This window comes from Ictalurus furcatus, chromosome 29 (assembly GCF_023375685.1).
Source record: "Ictalurus furcatus strain D&B chromosome 29, Billie_1.0, whole genome shotgun sequence".
Classification (NCBI taxonomy): domain Eukaryota; kingdom Metazoa; phylum Chordata; class Actinopteri; order Siluriformes; family Ictaluridae; genus Ictalurus; species Ictalurus furcatus.
The window spans coordinates 9,985,914-9,999,890 of NC_071283.1; the positions used below are offsets into that span (position 1 = coordinate 9,985,914).

The following is a 13,977-nucleotide window of genomic DNA, read 5'->3' on the forward strand; positions in this document are numbered from 1 at the left end:
AAATTATTTGTTAGATGTTATTTGTTTATTTTAAAAATACAAATTTTTGGTTAATCACTAGAATTTGCTCAGTATCCTCATGCTATTAGCATGTATGTCATGTGGCTATTCCATCCATCCATCTTCTAAACCGCTTTATCCTTCTTCAGCCTATCCCAGGGAGCATCGGGCACAAGGCGGGGTACACCCTGGACAGGGTGCCAATCCATCGCAGGGCACAATCACATACACATTCACACACCCTTTCACACACTACGGACACTTTGGACATGCCAATCAGCCTACCATGCATGTCTTTGGACTGGGGGAGGAAACCGGAGTACCCGGAGGAAACCCCTGCCGCACGGGGAGAACATGCAAACTCTGCACACACAGGGCTATGGTGGGAATCAAACCCCCGACCCTGGAGGTGTGAGGCGAACGTGCTGAACCACTAAGCCAAAGTGCACTAGCTATATTTCATGTATTTGCTAAAAACTCAGTCCTGATAGCTTCAGTCCTGTTACTCATATAAACCATAACAGGACTGAGTAACAGTACCAGGAGTGAGTAGCATCCTCTGGTGTATTAATGTATTAGTGTGAATATTAGTTTATGTTATATGATTTACTTGATTTTGAAGTTTTACAGTTGCCATTACTTAAGTTGTAGACGTATCAGTTTTACTATATGAATACCATGCTTACAGGGAGACAATCCACCACTAAATGCTGCAGAAAAGCAGTGACTCTATCGCACCTGACACGATGCAGACCCAGAGAGGAGACGAGAAGGGATGTGAAAAATACAGGAAGGACCTCGAGTCAGGCAGGAAGAAACTAATCAATGACCTCAGTCAGAGAAAAAAAAGTGCAGACATCGCAGAAAATGGAGGGAGAATTACTATAGGATCAAGGACAGGAAAGAAGCCCTCCAGCACCTCGTCACCCCTCCACACAGCCCCCAGTTATCACGAGAGCAAGCTGTACATCCTCAACCATGCACTACCAGGTCTACTTTATGACATGGATCATGTGCCAAAGACAATGTGCTAGAGGAGTTATGGTTAATGAAAATAGACATGATTTAGCCATCAGGTCATAGAGGTTAATTTAACAATGTAACAGTACACTTTCCTGACTATTACAAAGTGTCATTTATTGAGATGCATGCAGTGTTTAGTCAACATAATCAAGGGCAGAGAAGAAGCCAAAAAACACGAAAGAAGCTTCGTAAACAAATTCAAGAACCTGAAGGTTCTGTTGAAAAAAGAAACAAAAAAAAATATACAAAAGTACAAGAAAATCTCCAGCACATTAAAAAGAAAAATGCATCTCCACGCACAAAGGTAAACAAACAGTTGAGACAGCTTCCAAGTGCTGACGAGGGGGGAGATACACCCACCACACTCCACTCTCTATCTCCGTTCTCTCTGTCTCTCCTTCATAAATCTCTCTCTCACACAAGCTATGCACACTCACGGACATACACACACACACACACACACACACTCACACACACACACACACACACAGTCCGGATACACATTCCTGTTACTCAGCATTCATTCCTGTTACGCAATGTTCATTCCTATTATTAAATAGTTTTTCTCTAAAAAATAAAGTTAAACCAGTGCTTTTCTCAATTGTGTTATGTCCATCATTTATCTAATAGTTTAATTAATTACATGAAAAAAATAATAATTATAAACATAGGGTTAGAGTTAGGGTTACCTTAACCCTAACCCTAAGGTTTGGGTCTTCTTTAAAATGAATATGAATAAAAAATTAATAAAATATATAAATATATAGATATACAAATATCATCCATACATCTTCTACCGCTTATCCTTCTTCAGGGTCACAGGGAACCTGGAGCCTATCCCATGGAGCATCAGGCACTAGGCAGGGTACACCCTGGACAGGTGCCAATCCATCGCAGGGCACACAATCACATACACATTCATACACTATGGACACTTTAGCCTACCATGCATGTCTTTGGACTGGGGGAGGAAACCGGAGTACCCAGAGGGAACCCTGCAGCACAGGGAGAACATGCAAACTCCACACACACAGGGCCCCGGCGGAACTCAAACCCTGGAGCCTGGAGGTGTGAGGCGAACGTGCTAACCACTAAGCCACCATGCGCCCGTGACAAATATCAGTTATTTAAAAATGCAACCAACCATTTCTTTAAATAAACACTTTTGTGAGAGGAAAACAAAGGAATGAGTTGACATTGCTTTTAAACATCCGTTTTAAAAGACACATGATTTTTGGATGGAGGACGGAGAAAAATGCATCCATCTCCTACTTTGAAACCTTGTATAAATGTTAAAAAAAAAGTTACCTCAGATTGACCAATATACATTTTGAACAGTGAAATATGTGTGTTATTAGATTCAGTGTTGAAAAAAAGATAAATGAATAAATGAAGTTTAATTTTTAATAGTTACAACAAGCAAATGTTACCCATTCGGTGAAATGGCTCAATTAGTGTTTGCATTATGGATGATAATATCCAAGCTCAATTTTCATTTGAGTTCCATCAGTTAGGATAAGCATGAGCGCAACACACACACACTCTCTTTGTACCTCTCTCTCTCTCTCTCTCTCTCTCACACACACACACACACACACACATACACAGTGGCCTCAATCTGAACTCTATTTGAAGCAAGATTAATGCCATCACCTTGTGCTTTCATCATCTGCAGAAAGTCCTGCAGCACCACCGCCCTCTCCTTACCCTGTGATTGGTCACGTCCCAACCACTCTGTACTTCCGCTGCCCAAATCCGTTTGCCCACCTGCCCGTTCTCACCCTGTCTCTGACACTGTCGCTCGTTAATTATGCGTCCTCAGATCTCCTGATGAATTTAATCTTGTAAATTACTAGCCCACTATCTCAAAAATGCAAATGTACCTCGAGTGCTTACCTGGCAGCCAACAATGCAGCCCTCTTACGCCCATTCGCAAATGAGGTCTCTGAGAAATTTGAATATCATTAGACTGAATTAGCCTAACAAACACAATACAACAGGAGGATATACTGCCTGCCACTCCAGATCAGAAAATTAGCGTCATAAATTAGCTTGTGTGTGTGTGTGTGTGTGTGTGTGTGTGTGTGTGCAGTGCTAGAGTTATTACTCTCCTGGTGACAACATTAACTTGTGCCTTGCATATGTATTCACCCATCTTGAACTTTTCCGCATTTTGTCATGTTACTACTATGTTATTTAACAAGCTATAGGGCCTTCCAGGAACATGTGGATTTTTATATACACTGTATACTGTATACTGGGGGGCTTATTGGTTACTTTAGTAAGTGGCTTACTGGGGGATGTTTGCCTCGCTCCTCTGGGGTTGGGGGTTCAATTCCCACCTTTTCCCTGTGTGCGCGGAGTTTGCATGCTCTCCCTATGCTTTGAGGGTTCCCTCCTCCCAGTCCAAAGACATGCATTGTAGGCTGATTGGCATCTCTAAATTGTCCATGGTGTGTGCGATTGCGCCCTGCAATGGGTTGGCACCCCACCCAGGGTGTCCCTGCCTTGTGCCCTGAGTCCCCTGGGATAGGCAACAAGCTCCCCTGCGACCCTGTGTAGGATAAGTTGTATGGAAAATGGATGGATGTATATACTGTATATACTGTATGCATGGAATTGAAATAAGTGGTTAGAGCCCCTGTTATTCACAGTACGAGAGGTCCCGCAAGCCTCCACCGGGTTCTCCCCATTCAAATTATTGTACAGACGCAAGCCACGTGGCGTTCTCGACGTCATTCTGGAAAATTGGGAGGAACAACGAAATATAAACAAAAAACGAAATTCAATACGTTCTTGACCTGAGAGCAAAACTCTACACCTTAAGCCACATAACAGGAAAATTTGCTACAGGTGCAAGACCATCAAACCCGGCTGTATAACAGGGGTACTCGGCTACAAGAGATCAAAGACAAAGTGCTCATTTTGCTACCATGTCAAGCTCTAAATTACTCACCAATTGGCAAGGTCCTTTTGAGGTCACACAAATAAGCGAAAATAAAATAAAGAGCCTGCCCGAATGTGGGAAGAACTTCTGTGGTTTTTATTTGTAAAGAATTTGACAAATTTCACTATATTGATTTTTTCCCCAACTTCAATATTATGGGCTATTCGCTGTAGATTCATGGCATATTAAGTTAATTTCAGTTCCAGGTTTGAATTTTAGTTCCAGACAATACTCAGAAACTTGAGGAAGACTAATGGTCAGGCAATCTGCAAACAAGCATACACTAGACAAAACTAAATCAGTAAATATCCTGCCACCTGTGGCTCAGGTGGTAGAGGGAGTTGTCCCCTAATCGCATGGTTGGCGATTCAATCCCCAGCTCACATGCCTCCACGTGCCGAAGTGTCCTTGGGCAAGACACTTAACCCCAAGTTCCTCCCAAAGGCAAGCTAGTGCCTTGGTGTGGGAGTGTGTGTATGAATGGGTGAATGAGAAACAGTGTACACTGTAGAACCGCTAAAGTTAAAAGGTGCCATGTAAGTGTGAAGACCATTGACCATTTAACAAAACTAACTCAAGAAGGTCAAACAGTCAATCAAAACAGGGAGAGAACAAAGGCTTGCAATCATCACAGACACAACACTGGAGTGAGAGTTTGTAAAGCATCTCTGAGAGGCTGGGTTATTTGTGTGGCGACCTTGGAAAACCCTTCACAAGGTCAAATTTTGACATTTTCTTCTATACATCATTCTGAAAACGAACTAATCCGAAATATGTTTGTATGTAAAGTTCTAGCATTTTCTTTGGGAGTAATTCTGGTTACTCCCAAAAGTAAAAAATAAATGTACAGATTTCATTCCAAATTCACTAAAAGATGCCCTGCCTACCTCTACATTTAACACTCAATCTACTTATGGACAAACATGATTACTGCCAAACAAGATTACAAACAAGATTATCAGCCTCATCCACATAAATCTCTGTCTCATCACCTGAGGTAAAATTTACTTGCAGCATTTAAACATGAGCCTCATCATCGCCCCTTCTTTCAACTGATCTTGATAAATGTCAATGTGAGATAAATGTATCTTCCCCATAACAACAATTATACATGTTTTCAAAGACGGAGCATCCACCATACATATATAGAAAGAACCCTGTGTAAGTTCTTACTGTAGAAATGATAATGTATTAAACCCGTGATTATCCTTGAAGCCAGAACTATCGATGATTACTGTTATCGGAAAACTAATCACCTTCTGACTATTATGATTTGAGAATTCAACAGCTCACTCAACAATTGAACAGTTGTTACACATACACTCAGGTAGTCAGTGAATGATGTAAGTCCTTGGTCATTGTCAAGGCTAATAAGTCAGGCCAAAAATAGCAGAGCAAAATGGATTTTAGTGGAAACTTTGTCCACCTCAGATAAAAACCCTTGAGCTCAAATGATTCATCCTTTCATCTTCTTACATGGGGTAATATCCATGAAATGAAGACCTTTGATACTTATATTCAGGAAAAGAAAGCTTTAGTGGTGGGCATGAATTAATTGAATATTGCAGTGCAGCTATACATAATAAAAGTCTGTTGGCTTTCTTTGCTTTTACCTTTGGCTGTATTGAAATTCTCAAGGATAGAAGACCATTTGTTGATATCGTCAGAGAGAAGTTTGATGTTAGACAGCAGCAAGGAGTCCGCTAAGACAGACTGAACCTCTGTTAATGCCTTTGCAATGCTGTTGATAAGAAAATAAGGGCATAAATGTATTACACAATAAAGAACACTACAAAAGACAGAGATAAAGCATAAACAGCTAATGCAATGCCCACTTGGTTATATTATTGAACATACACATAAATAAAGAACCGGAAAACTGTAAGAAACTGTAAGTTCATAAGGTCACCCAATAAGCCAGGGGTTCTTAACTTTTTTGGGCCAGTGACCCATTTTAAGTACAAAAATTCTTGTAAGTTCCCACCCCTACATTAATAATAATAAAGTTATTTATGATTCTGAATCTTAGTCAGAGTTAGAGTTACAAATTATATCTACGACTTTGAAACGCCACAGTGCATTACAATAAATAAGTGCACAAACTGAAGAATGATGGATAACTTTATTTTTTAAGGATTGAAACCGATCTTAATAAATAAATAAAAACACAAACATTAAAAAAAAAAAAAAAAACATAGAAACAACACATCTATTGCAAATAACACTGAATTATTATAGATCAGAGAGAGAGAAAGAGAGATATCGCGCATGAGTTCTTTATATTTATACACTGAATGATGCTTTTATGAATCAGTTTGAGTAAAATCCCCACAACTGCAGGCATGCTGCACTCACCACGTCTAATGAGAGGACTGGGTTTGTACGTCTCACTGCAGTTTATCAAAGTCAGGATTCTTAATCAATAGTGCCACTTTTGGTTTAAAGCACACAACGGCACTAAACGCTGCATCTCATAAATATTTGCTATCAAATTGTTGGGTTTAGCCTGGTTCATATATTGCTTTCAAATAATATTTGAGCATAAATCCTGTTACATTAAAAACATTGCAAAATGGAGCATTCATTCCTGTGCTTTTATGCACTGGTTTAAATATAATTATACCATGCTCTGTCTGAATACTCGATTCTGATTGGCTGGAAGGTGTACGTTCAAACCGTATGCACATACAGTTCCAGTCAGTTTAATCACAGTTCTAAATTAATGTGCTGCTAATAAACAACTGTAACCATAGTAACATACAGTTACATTTGCATACAGTAGTTAAACTCACAGCTTCATTATTAGTAAAGACGAGGCACAGACGCAGGTAATTCACACTTGCACAGTCTCTCTCTGTTTTTCTGTGATAACTTTATTATTATTAATTCAAATAGATATAATCTTATCGCACTACATTATCTCTGTGTATGATTTAGAGAACGTACATGAAGTTTGAAGTCAAGATATATTTTTTTTTTATTTTAAATAAGCTATTTTTAAAAATAGTAAGCTGATTTTTGGAGATTATTCCCCTTTTTCTTCAATTACTATTAAATGAAATCTTTGGCAACGAAGAACCCTGGTGTTTGGTCTGCTGATCTAACACAACCTTTTTAATTAGGGCTGAAGGTTCATAGTAAATAAAAAAAAGACGTTCATTAGTTACAATTACAGTTATATAGCGCTTTTCTAGACACTCAAAGCGCTTAATCTCCTCAACAACGACTAGTGTGTAGCATCCACATGGATGATGCAATGGCAGCCAAAGTGTGCCAGAACGCCCACCACACACCAGCTATTAGTTGAGAGAAAAGGAGAGTGATGTAGCCAATTCAGAGATTGGGGATTATTAGGGGGCCATGATAGAAAAGAGTCAATGGGGATTTTTCACCAGGACACTGGGGTTATACCCCTTATCTTTTACGATAAGTGTCCCAAGATTTTTAACGTCCACAGAGAGTCAGGACCTCGGTTTAATGTCTCATCCAAAAGACGGTGTTGTTTTACAATATAGTGTCCCTGTCACAATACTGGGGCATTAGGCTCCACACAGACCACATGATGAGCGCCCCCAACTGGCCTCACTAATACCACTTCCAGCAGCAACCTTAGTTTTCCCCAGGAGGTCTCCCATTCAAAAAATGGCCAGGCTCAACCCTGCTTAGCTTCAGTGGGAAACCAGGTGAAAACATTACTCTGATGATCATAAACTGACGAAACCCACGGACTGATTATCACAACGTCTTCATAATGTAATTATTATTTTTTAACCAGCAGAAAGAGCAACGCATACTGACATGGAGTCGTTGAAGTTGTTGACCTGGCCGGGGGTTTCCCCAGGTGTCGGCTCACTGACACATGGATTCTGGATGTTGCAGACCATGCCCTGTAACCATGGCAACACCCCAGCCGAGGGCATCGGCTTGTTGAGGTAATGGCCTGCATTAGGAGAGAAGTGCGTTAGGAGAATATGTCTAACCTGTTATCATACAATAAAATGTATTTATAAAGAGAACAAATTCATTCGACACTGGTGTGTGATTAATTCAAAAGAATCTTGCATTCACACATTGGATATACTGGATATCAGGCTTTATGTAAAGAATGTTAAAAAATCCAGCAGCACTTACACTGGCCTTTGTAGACAGGATGATTTGTGGATCTCACCCACACCAGAATGAAAAACAGGAACAAAGGCCATATTAACTCGATTACCAACCGCAACTGTTAGAGAAAAAGAGAAAGAGAGGACCAGTGACATTTTAATCTTTGCAAGCAGTCTCCAATACTAAGTTGTTCCTTCTAAAATGGGTTGGAGTGCTATAAAATTGCTGCAGTTTTAGGTAGAGAGTGTCATCATAGTACACTCTGTCTGTGCTGCTCCCATAACAGTGCTGTTCCTCTACTTTTACACCAGTTTCAGGTTTTTTTTTTTATGCCAAGTGACATTTTATCAATTAATTGGCGAGGACTCACCAAGGAAGGGAGGAATAGAAACTTTTCTCAGTTTCATTTCCTTTTCAGTGTGACTTACAGAACACAGATCAGCTGTTGTGGGTTATGTATTACACAGTACTCATATCCTGTGGGAAACTGGTAAAACTTTACTTAAGGATGATGTTCATAAACATACACGGCTCCTATAAATACATGAAAGCTGACATCGGTCTACATAAACATGTACAAACAGGTGACAAATTAAAGGAAAAAAGAACCCAACAACTTAAAGTAAGGTGTTGAGCCAGTCAACAGAACAGCTTTAACCTGGTATTGATTCTACACGTTTCTGGTATTTGTACTAGAGAGATGAGGACCATCCATTTTCTCCAATATTTGTCTCTAGATGATGGTAATAGAAAGCCCTATCTAAAATGTCACTCCAAAATCTCCCATAGGTCTTCAGTTGTGTTAAGATCCAGTGACTTTGAAGGTCATACATTATGATTTGCATAATTTCCATAGTCATCAGACCATTCGGTGCACCCTTGTGCCATGTGGTGTGAGTGTGAGGTCATCCTGGAAGAGACCCCACCCATAGAAATGACCCCACCAAATGACCCCACCAATCAGAAATGTCTCATAGCATTTTTCGTAACTCATAAATGTGATCAGTTGAAAGAACTATTGATTTGCAGTGGACCCAAATTACAGCATAACAGTGCACAGAAAAAAAAAAAAAACAGACTCATATTAGAGGAACTGACCTAGAAATTCATGATGCTCCAACATGTCAACCAGAAAAGTGTTGTGTCAGGCTTAGCACTATATCCATGGACTTGACATAAAAAACGACATTTTAGCAATAGTAGTAGTAGTATTGTTGGTAACTAAGTAATAACAATAACAACAAGAACAACAACAACAACAATAATAATAATAATAATAATAATAATAATAATAATAATAATAATAATAACAATAATGTTATATATCTAAGCTATATCTAGGCTATAACATAATCAATGATGGCCTGACGCACAGTGGAGTTACTGTTACAACCTGGAAGATTCAAAACATTATTTTCCTATAACAGCATGTTACAATGAGTTTTATTCCTTTTACTGTATACCACAGCACTTAAACACTAACGTCATGTTCATTTTATAGTTACTTAATTATTAAATTTTGCAGAATGTCCATGAACGAAATTACTTCTGGTTATTATTATTATTATTATTATTATTATTATTATTATTAATTATTATTATTATTATTAGTAGTAGTAGTAGTAGTGGTAGTAGTGGTAGTAGTGGTAATAGTAGTAGTGTCACGTATCGTGACGTAACGGGGGTAAGGTAGGATGCAAGCGCAGTGTGAACAGTTTTATTGAGAGACACACAGGCAGGTAAATAAAGAACGTGATCCAAAAACGTAATCCAGTAACATGCAAAGTTCAGACGATCGGCAAACAGGCATAAAGGGGCAAGGCAGGAATCAAGGTCGCGGTCACGGAAATACAGGGTTCAGAAACAAAACAAGAAACATGAACGGTAGCACGGGACTGGTAGCGGAGAAACCAGCGTGAACAAAACTAACGAACCTAAACATGAAACATGACATGAACTATGACTATGAATCTAAACATGAAACATGAAACTATGGACTGACTGTGGTTATCTATCGTAAGGACTCTAAACTAATCTACTATAACTCATTCAATATTCCACCTCGTGTGCTGGGAAGCGCGTGGTATATATGCGGAGATAATCAGCATTGTAATGGCTGACGGCTGAGGGCAATTCAGACACACGTGAAACTACAACCAATGACAGAACAGGGAGGAGACATGACAGAAACATAAACAAATGCACGTGTTGAAATGTCACGATTGTCCAGAAGGGAAAAGCAGGTGCTCGCGCACCTGCTCGTGCACGCGCGCTCACATGCTCCACAGCGCGCTGCTTAAAGGGGAACTCGTGACAGAACCCCCCCCCCAAGGGCACTTCTCCCGGAGTGCCATGAAACATCCATCTCCATTGGCGGCCCCGGCCCCCTGGGCAGAATGTCCCAAGCAGAGCCTGGAGACCGCACGGCGTTCTTGGCAAAACAAAAAAGCAGAGCGACGTACACGGCAGAGCAGGGAAGCAGAGCGACGTCCTCGTCGGAGCATGAAAGTGGAGCGACGTCCCCAGCTGAACAGGTAGGCAGAGCGACAACCACAGCCGGGCAGACAGGCTGAGCGAAGTCCTCGGTGGAGCATGAAGGCAGAGCGACAACCACAGCCGGGCAGACAGGCTGAGCGAAGTCCTCGGCGGAGCATGAAGGCAGAGTGACGTCCTCGGCTGAACAGGTAGGCAGAGCGACAACCACAGCCGGGCAGACAGGCTGAGCGAAGTCCTCAGCGGAGCATGAAGGCAGAGCGTGGGTCTCTGTGAGGCCAGGGAGAGGAGCGTGGGTCTCCGTGCGGCCAGGGAGAGGAGCGTGGGTCTCCGTGCGGCCAGGGAGAGGAGCGTAGCTCTCCTCGAAGCAGGAGGGGGAAACGATGTTCGCCATGGAGCAGGAAGGCTGAGCGATGACCTCAGCCAAGCAGGGAGGCTGAGTGACGACCTCAGCTGAACAGGGAGGCTGAGCGACGTCCACAGCTGAGCAGGGAGGCTGAGCGACCTCCACAGCTGAGCAGGGAGGCTGAGCGACGTCCACAGCTGAGCAGGGAGGCTGAGCGACGTCCACAGCTGAACAGGGAGGCTGAGCGACGTCCACAGCTGAACAGGAAGACTGAGCGATGACCTCAGCTGAACAGGAAGACTGAGCGACGACCTCAGCTGAACAGGAAGACTGAGCGACGTCCACAGCTGAACAGGAAGGCTGAGCGACGTCCACAGCTGAACGGGAAGGTTGCAGCTCTGGAGTTGAGATCTCCTCGTAGATCTCAGGCTGGGGCTCTGAGGTCACCAGGTGAACCCTGGGCATGGGCAGAACTTGGGCGGCCGTGTCGGTAGACTCGGGCGTGAGCAGAACTTGGGCGGCCGTGTCAGTAGACTCGGGCGTGAGCAGAACTTGGCTGTGTGTGTCGGCAGACTCAGGCTTGAGCAGAACTTGGCTGTGCGTGTCAGCAGACTCGGGCGTGAGCAGAACTTGGCTATGCGTGTCAGCAGACTCGGGCGTGAGCAGAACTTGGCTGTGCGTGTCAGCAGACTCAGGCTTTGACAGATCTTGGGTGGTCATGTCGGTAGTCTTGGGCGTGGGCTGAACTTGGGCGACCGGGTCGGTAGACTTGGGCGTGGGCTGAACTTGGGCGACCGGGTCGGTAGACTCGGGCTTGAGCAGAACGTGGTCGGCCATGTCGTTAGACTTGGGCGTGAGCAGAACTTGGTCGGCCGTATCAGTAGACTTGGGTGTGACATCAGGAACTTGAGACTTGACTTGGACTTCAGAGACTGGAGACTTGACTTGGACCTCAGGGACTTGAGACTTGACTTGGACCTCAGGAACTTGAGATTTGACTTGGACTTGGACCTCAGGGACTTGAGACTTGACTTGGATTTCAGAAACTTGAGACTTGACTTGGATTTCAGAGACTGGAGACTTGACTTGGACTCCGACCTCAGGGACTTCAGACTTGACTTGGATTTCATAGACTTGAGACTTGACTTGGACTTCAGTGACTGGAGACTTGACATGGACTTGGACCTCAGGAACTTGAGACTTGACTTGGATTTCAGAGACTGGAGACTTGACTTGGACTCCGACCTCAGAGACTTGAGACTTGACTTGGACTTCAGAGACTGGAGACTTGACTTGGACCTCAGGGACTTGGTTGTCCGTGTTAACATCAACTTGGTGGCTCATCCGCTCATAATGCATGTGGAATGGAAGATCAGCACTGTTCGCCACATTAACTCCCTTCAACAGCTCATCCAAGTTGTAGCTCTGCCCGGTTCTCCAAACTCCCTCAGAAACAGGTCCGAAAACTGCCTACTGTCCTCCAGTACCCGGGGTCTCACGGCTGCTACTCGCTGTGCCCACTTGCGAGCTGGGCCAAAAAATCGGGACATCATGAACTTAATCCATTGTCTCTCCCTTGGCTTCGGGTCAAACAGGCTTGAGAAGTAACTCTGGCAGTCTATCATAAAATAGTCCGGATAACCAAAGAAGCCATCATACCGATCGGGAAGGTCCATGAAAGTCCATTGAGAGAACTGCATAGAATCCAAGGTGGGGATGATTGGCGTGGACCTCCGGGTTCTGCGTCCTCTTCATTCTCGTGCTGCATCCATGATGGGCGGAATATTCTGTCATGTATCGTGACGTAACGGAGATAAGGTAGGATGCAAGCACAGTGTGAACAGTTTTATTGAGAGACACACAGGCAGGTAAATCCAGAACGTGATCCAAAAACGAAATCCAGTAACATGCAAAGTTCAGACGATCGGCAAACAGGCATAAAGGGGCGAGGCAGGAATCAAAGTCGCGGTCACGGACATACAGGGTCGAGAAACAAAACAAGAAACATGAACAGTAGCGCGGGACTGGTAGCGGAGAAACCAGCGTGAACAAAACTAACGAACCTAAACATGAAACATGACATGAACTATGACTATGAATCGAAACATGAAACATGAAACATGAAACATGAAACATGAAACTATGGACTGACTGTGGTTATCTATCGTAAGGACTCTAAACTAATCTACTATAACTCATTCAATATTCCACCTCGTGTGCTGGGAAGCGCGTGGTATATATGCGGAGATAATCAGCGTTGTAATGGCTGACGGCTGAGGGCAATTCAGACACACGTGAAACTACAACCAATGACAGAACGGGGAGGAGACATGACAGAAACATAAACAAATGCACGTGTCGAAATGTCACGATTGTCCACAAGGGAAAAGCAGGTGCTCGCGCATGCTCCACATGCTCCACAGCGCGCTGCTTAAAGGGGAACTCGTGACAAGTAGTAGTAGTAGCAGCAGTAGTGGTAGTAGTAGTAGTAGTAGTAGTAGTAGTGGTTGTGGTAGTGGTAGTAGTGGTAGTAGTAATAGTAATAGTAGTAGTGGTAGTAGTGGTAGTAGTAATAGTAATAGTAGTAGTGGTAGTAGTAGTAGTAATAGTAGTAATAGTAGTAGTGGTAGTAGTAGTAGTGGTAGTAGTGGTAGTAGTAATAGTAATAGTAGTAGTGGTAGTAGTAGTAGTAATAGTAGTAGTGGTAGTAGTAGTGGTGGTAGTAGTAGTAGTAATAGTAGAAGTAGTAGTGGTAGTAGTAGTAGTAATAGTAGTAGTGGTAGTAGTAGTGGTGGTAGTAGTAGTAGTAATAGTAGTGGTAGTAGTGGTAGTAGTGGTAGTAGTAATAGTAGTAGTAGTAGTAGTAGTAATAGTATTAGTGGTAGTAGTAGTAGTAGTAGTGGTAGTAGTGGTAGTAGTAGTAGTAGTATTACTGTTGTAATTAATAATAATAGGAAGAAGAAGACGATTTTTTCAACAGCATTGCAATGCATTGCTGAATTCACTGACAAAATTCACACATTTTTAAAAATGTGTCTAAATTCCAGCAACAACCCAAAAA

General features: G+C 42.5%; 1 protein-coding gene across 1 annotated transcript in view; it reads right to left on the bottom strand.

Moving 5' to 3' along the window:
• LOC128604269 (phospholipid-transporting ATPase ABCA1) overlaps nt 1-13,977 on the bottom strand; it is a 195,115-nt gene that overhangs the window by 150,392 nt on the left and 30,746 nt on the right. The window contains exons 3-5 of the mRNA XM_053619270.1: nt 8,102-8,195; nt 7,769-7,910; nt 5,584-5,711 (exon numbers count right to left, since the gene is read on the bottom strand). Coding sequence (XP_053475245.1) covers nt 5,584-5,711; nt 7,769-7,910; nt 8,102-8,195 — 364 coding nt within the window. The remainder of the gene's footprint in view (nt 1-5,583; nt 5,712-7,768; nt 7,911-8,101; nt 8,196-13,977) is intronic.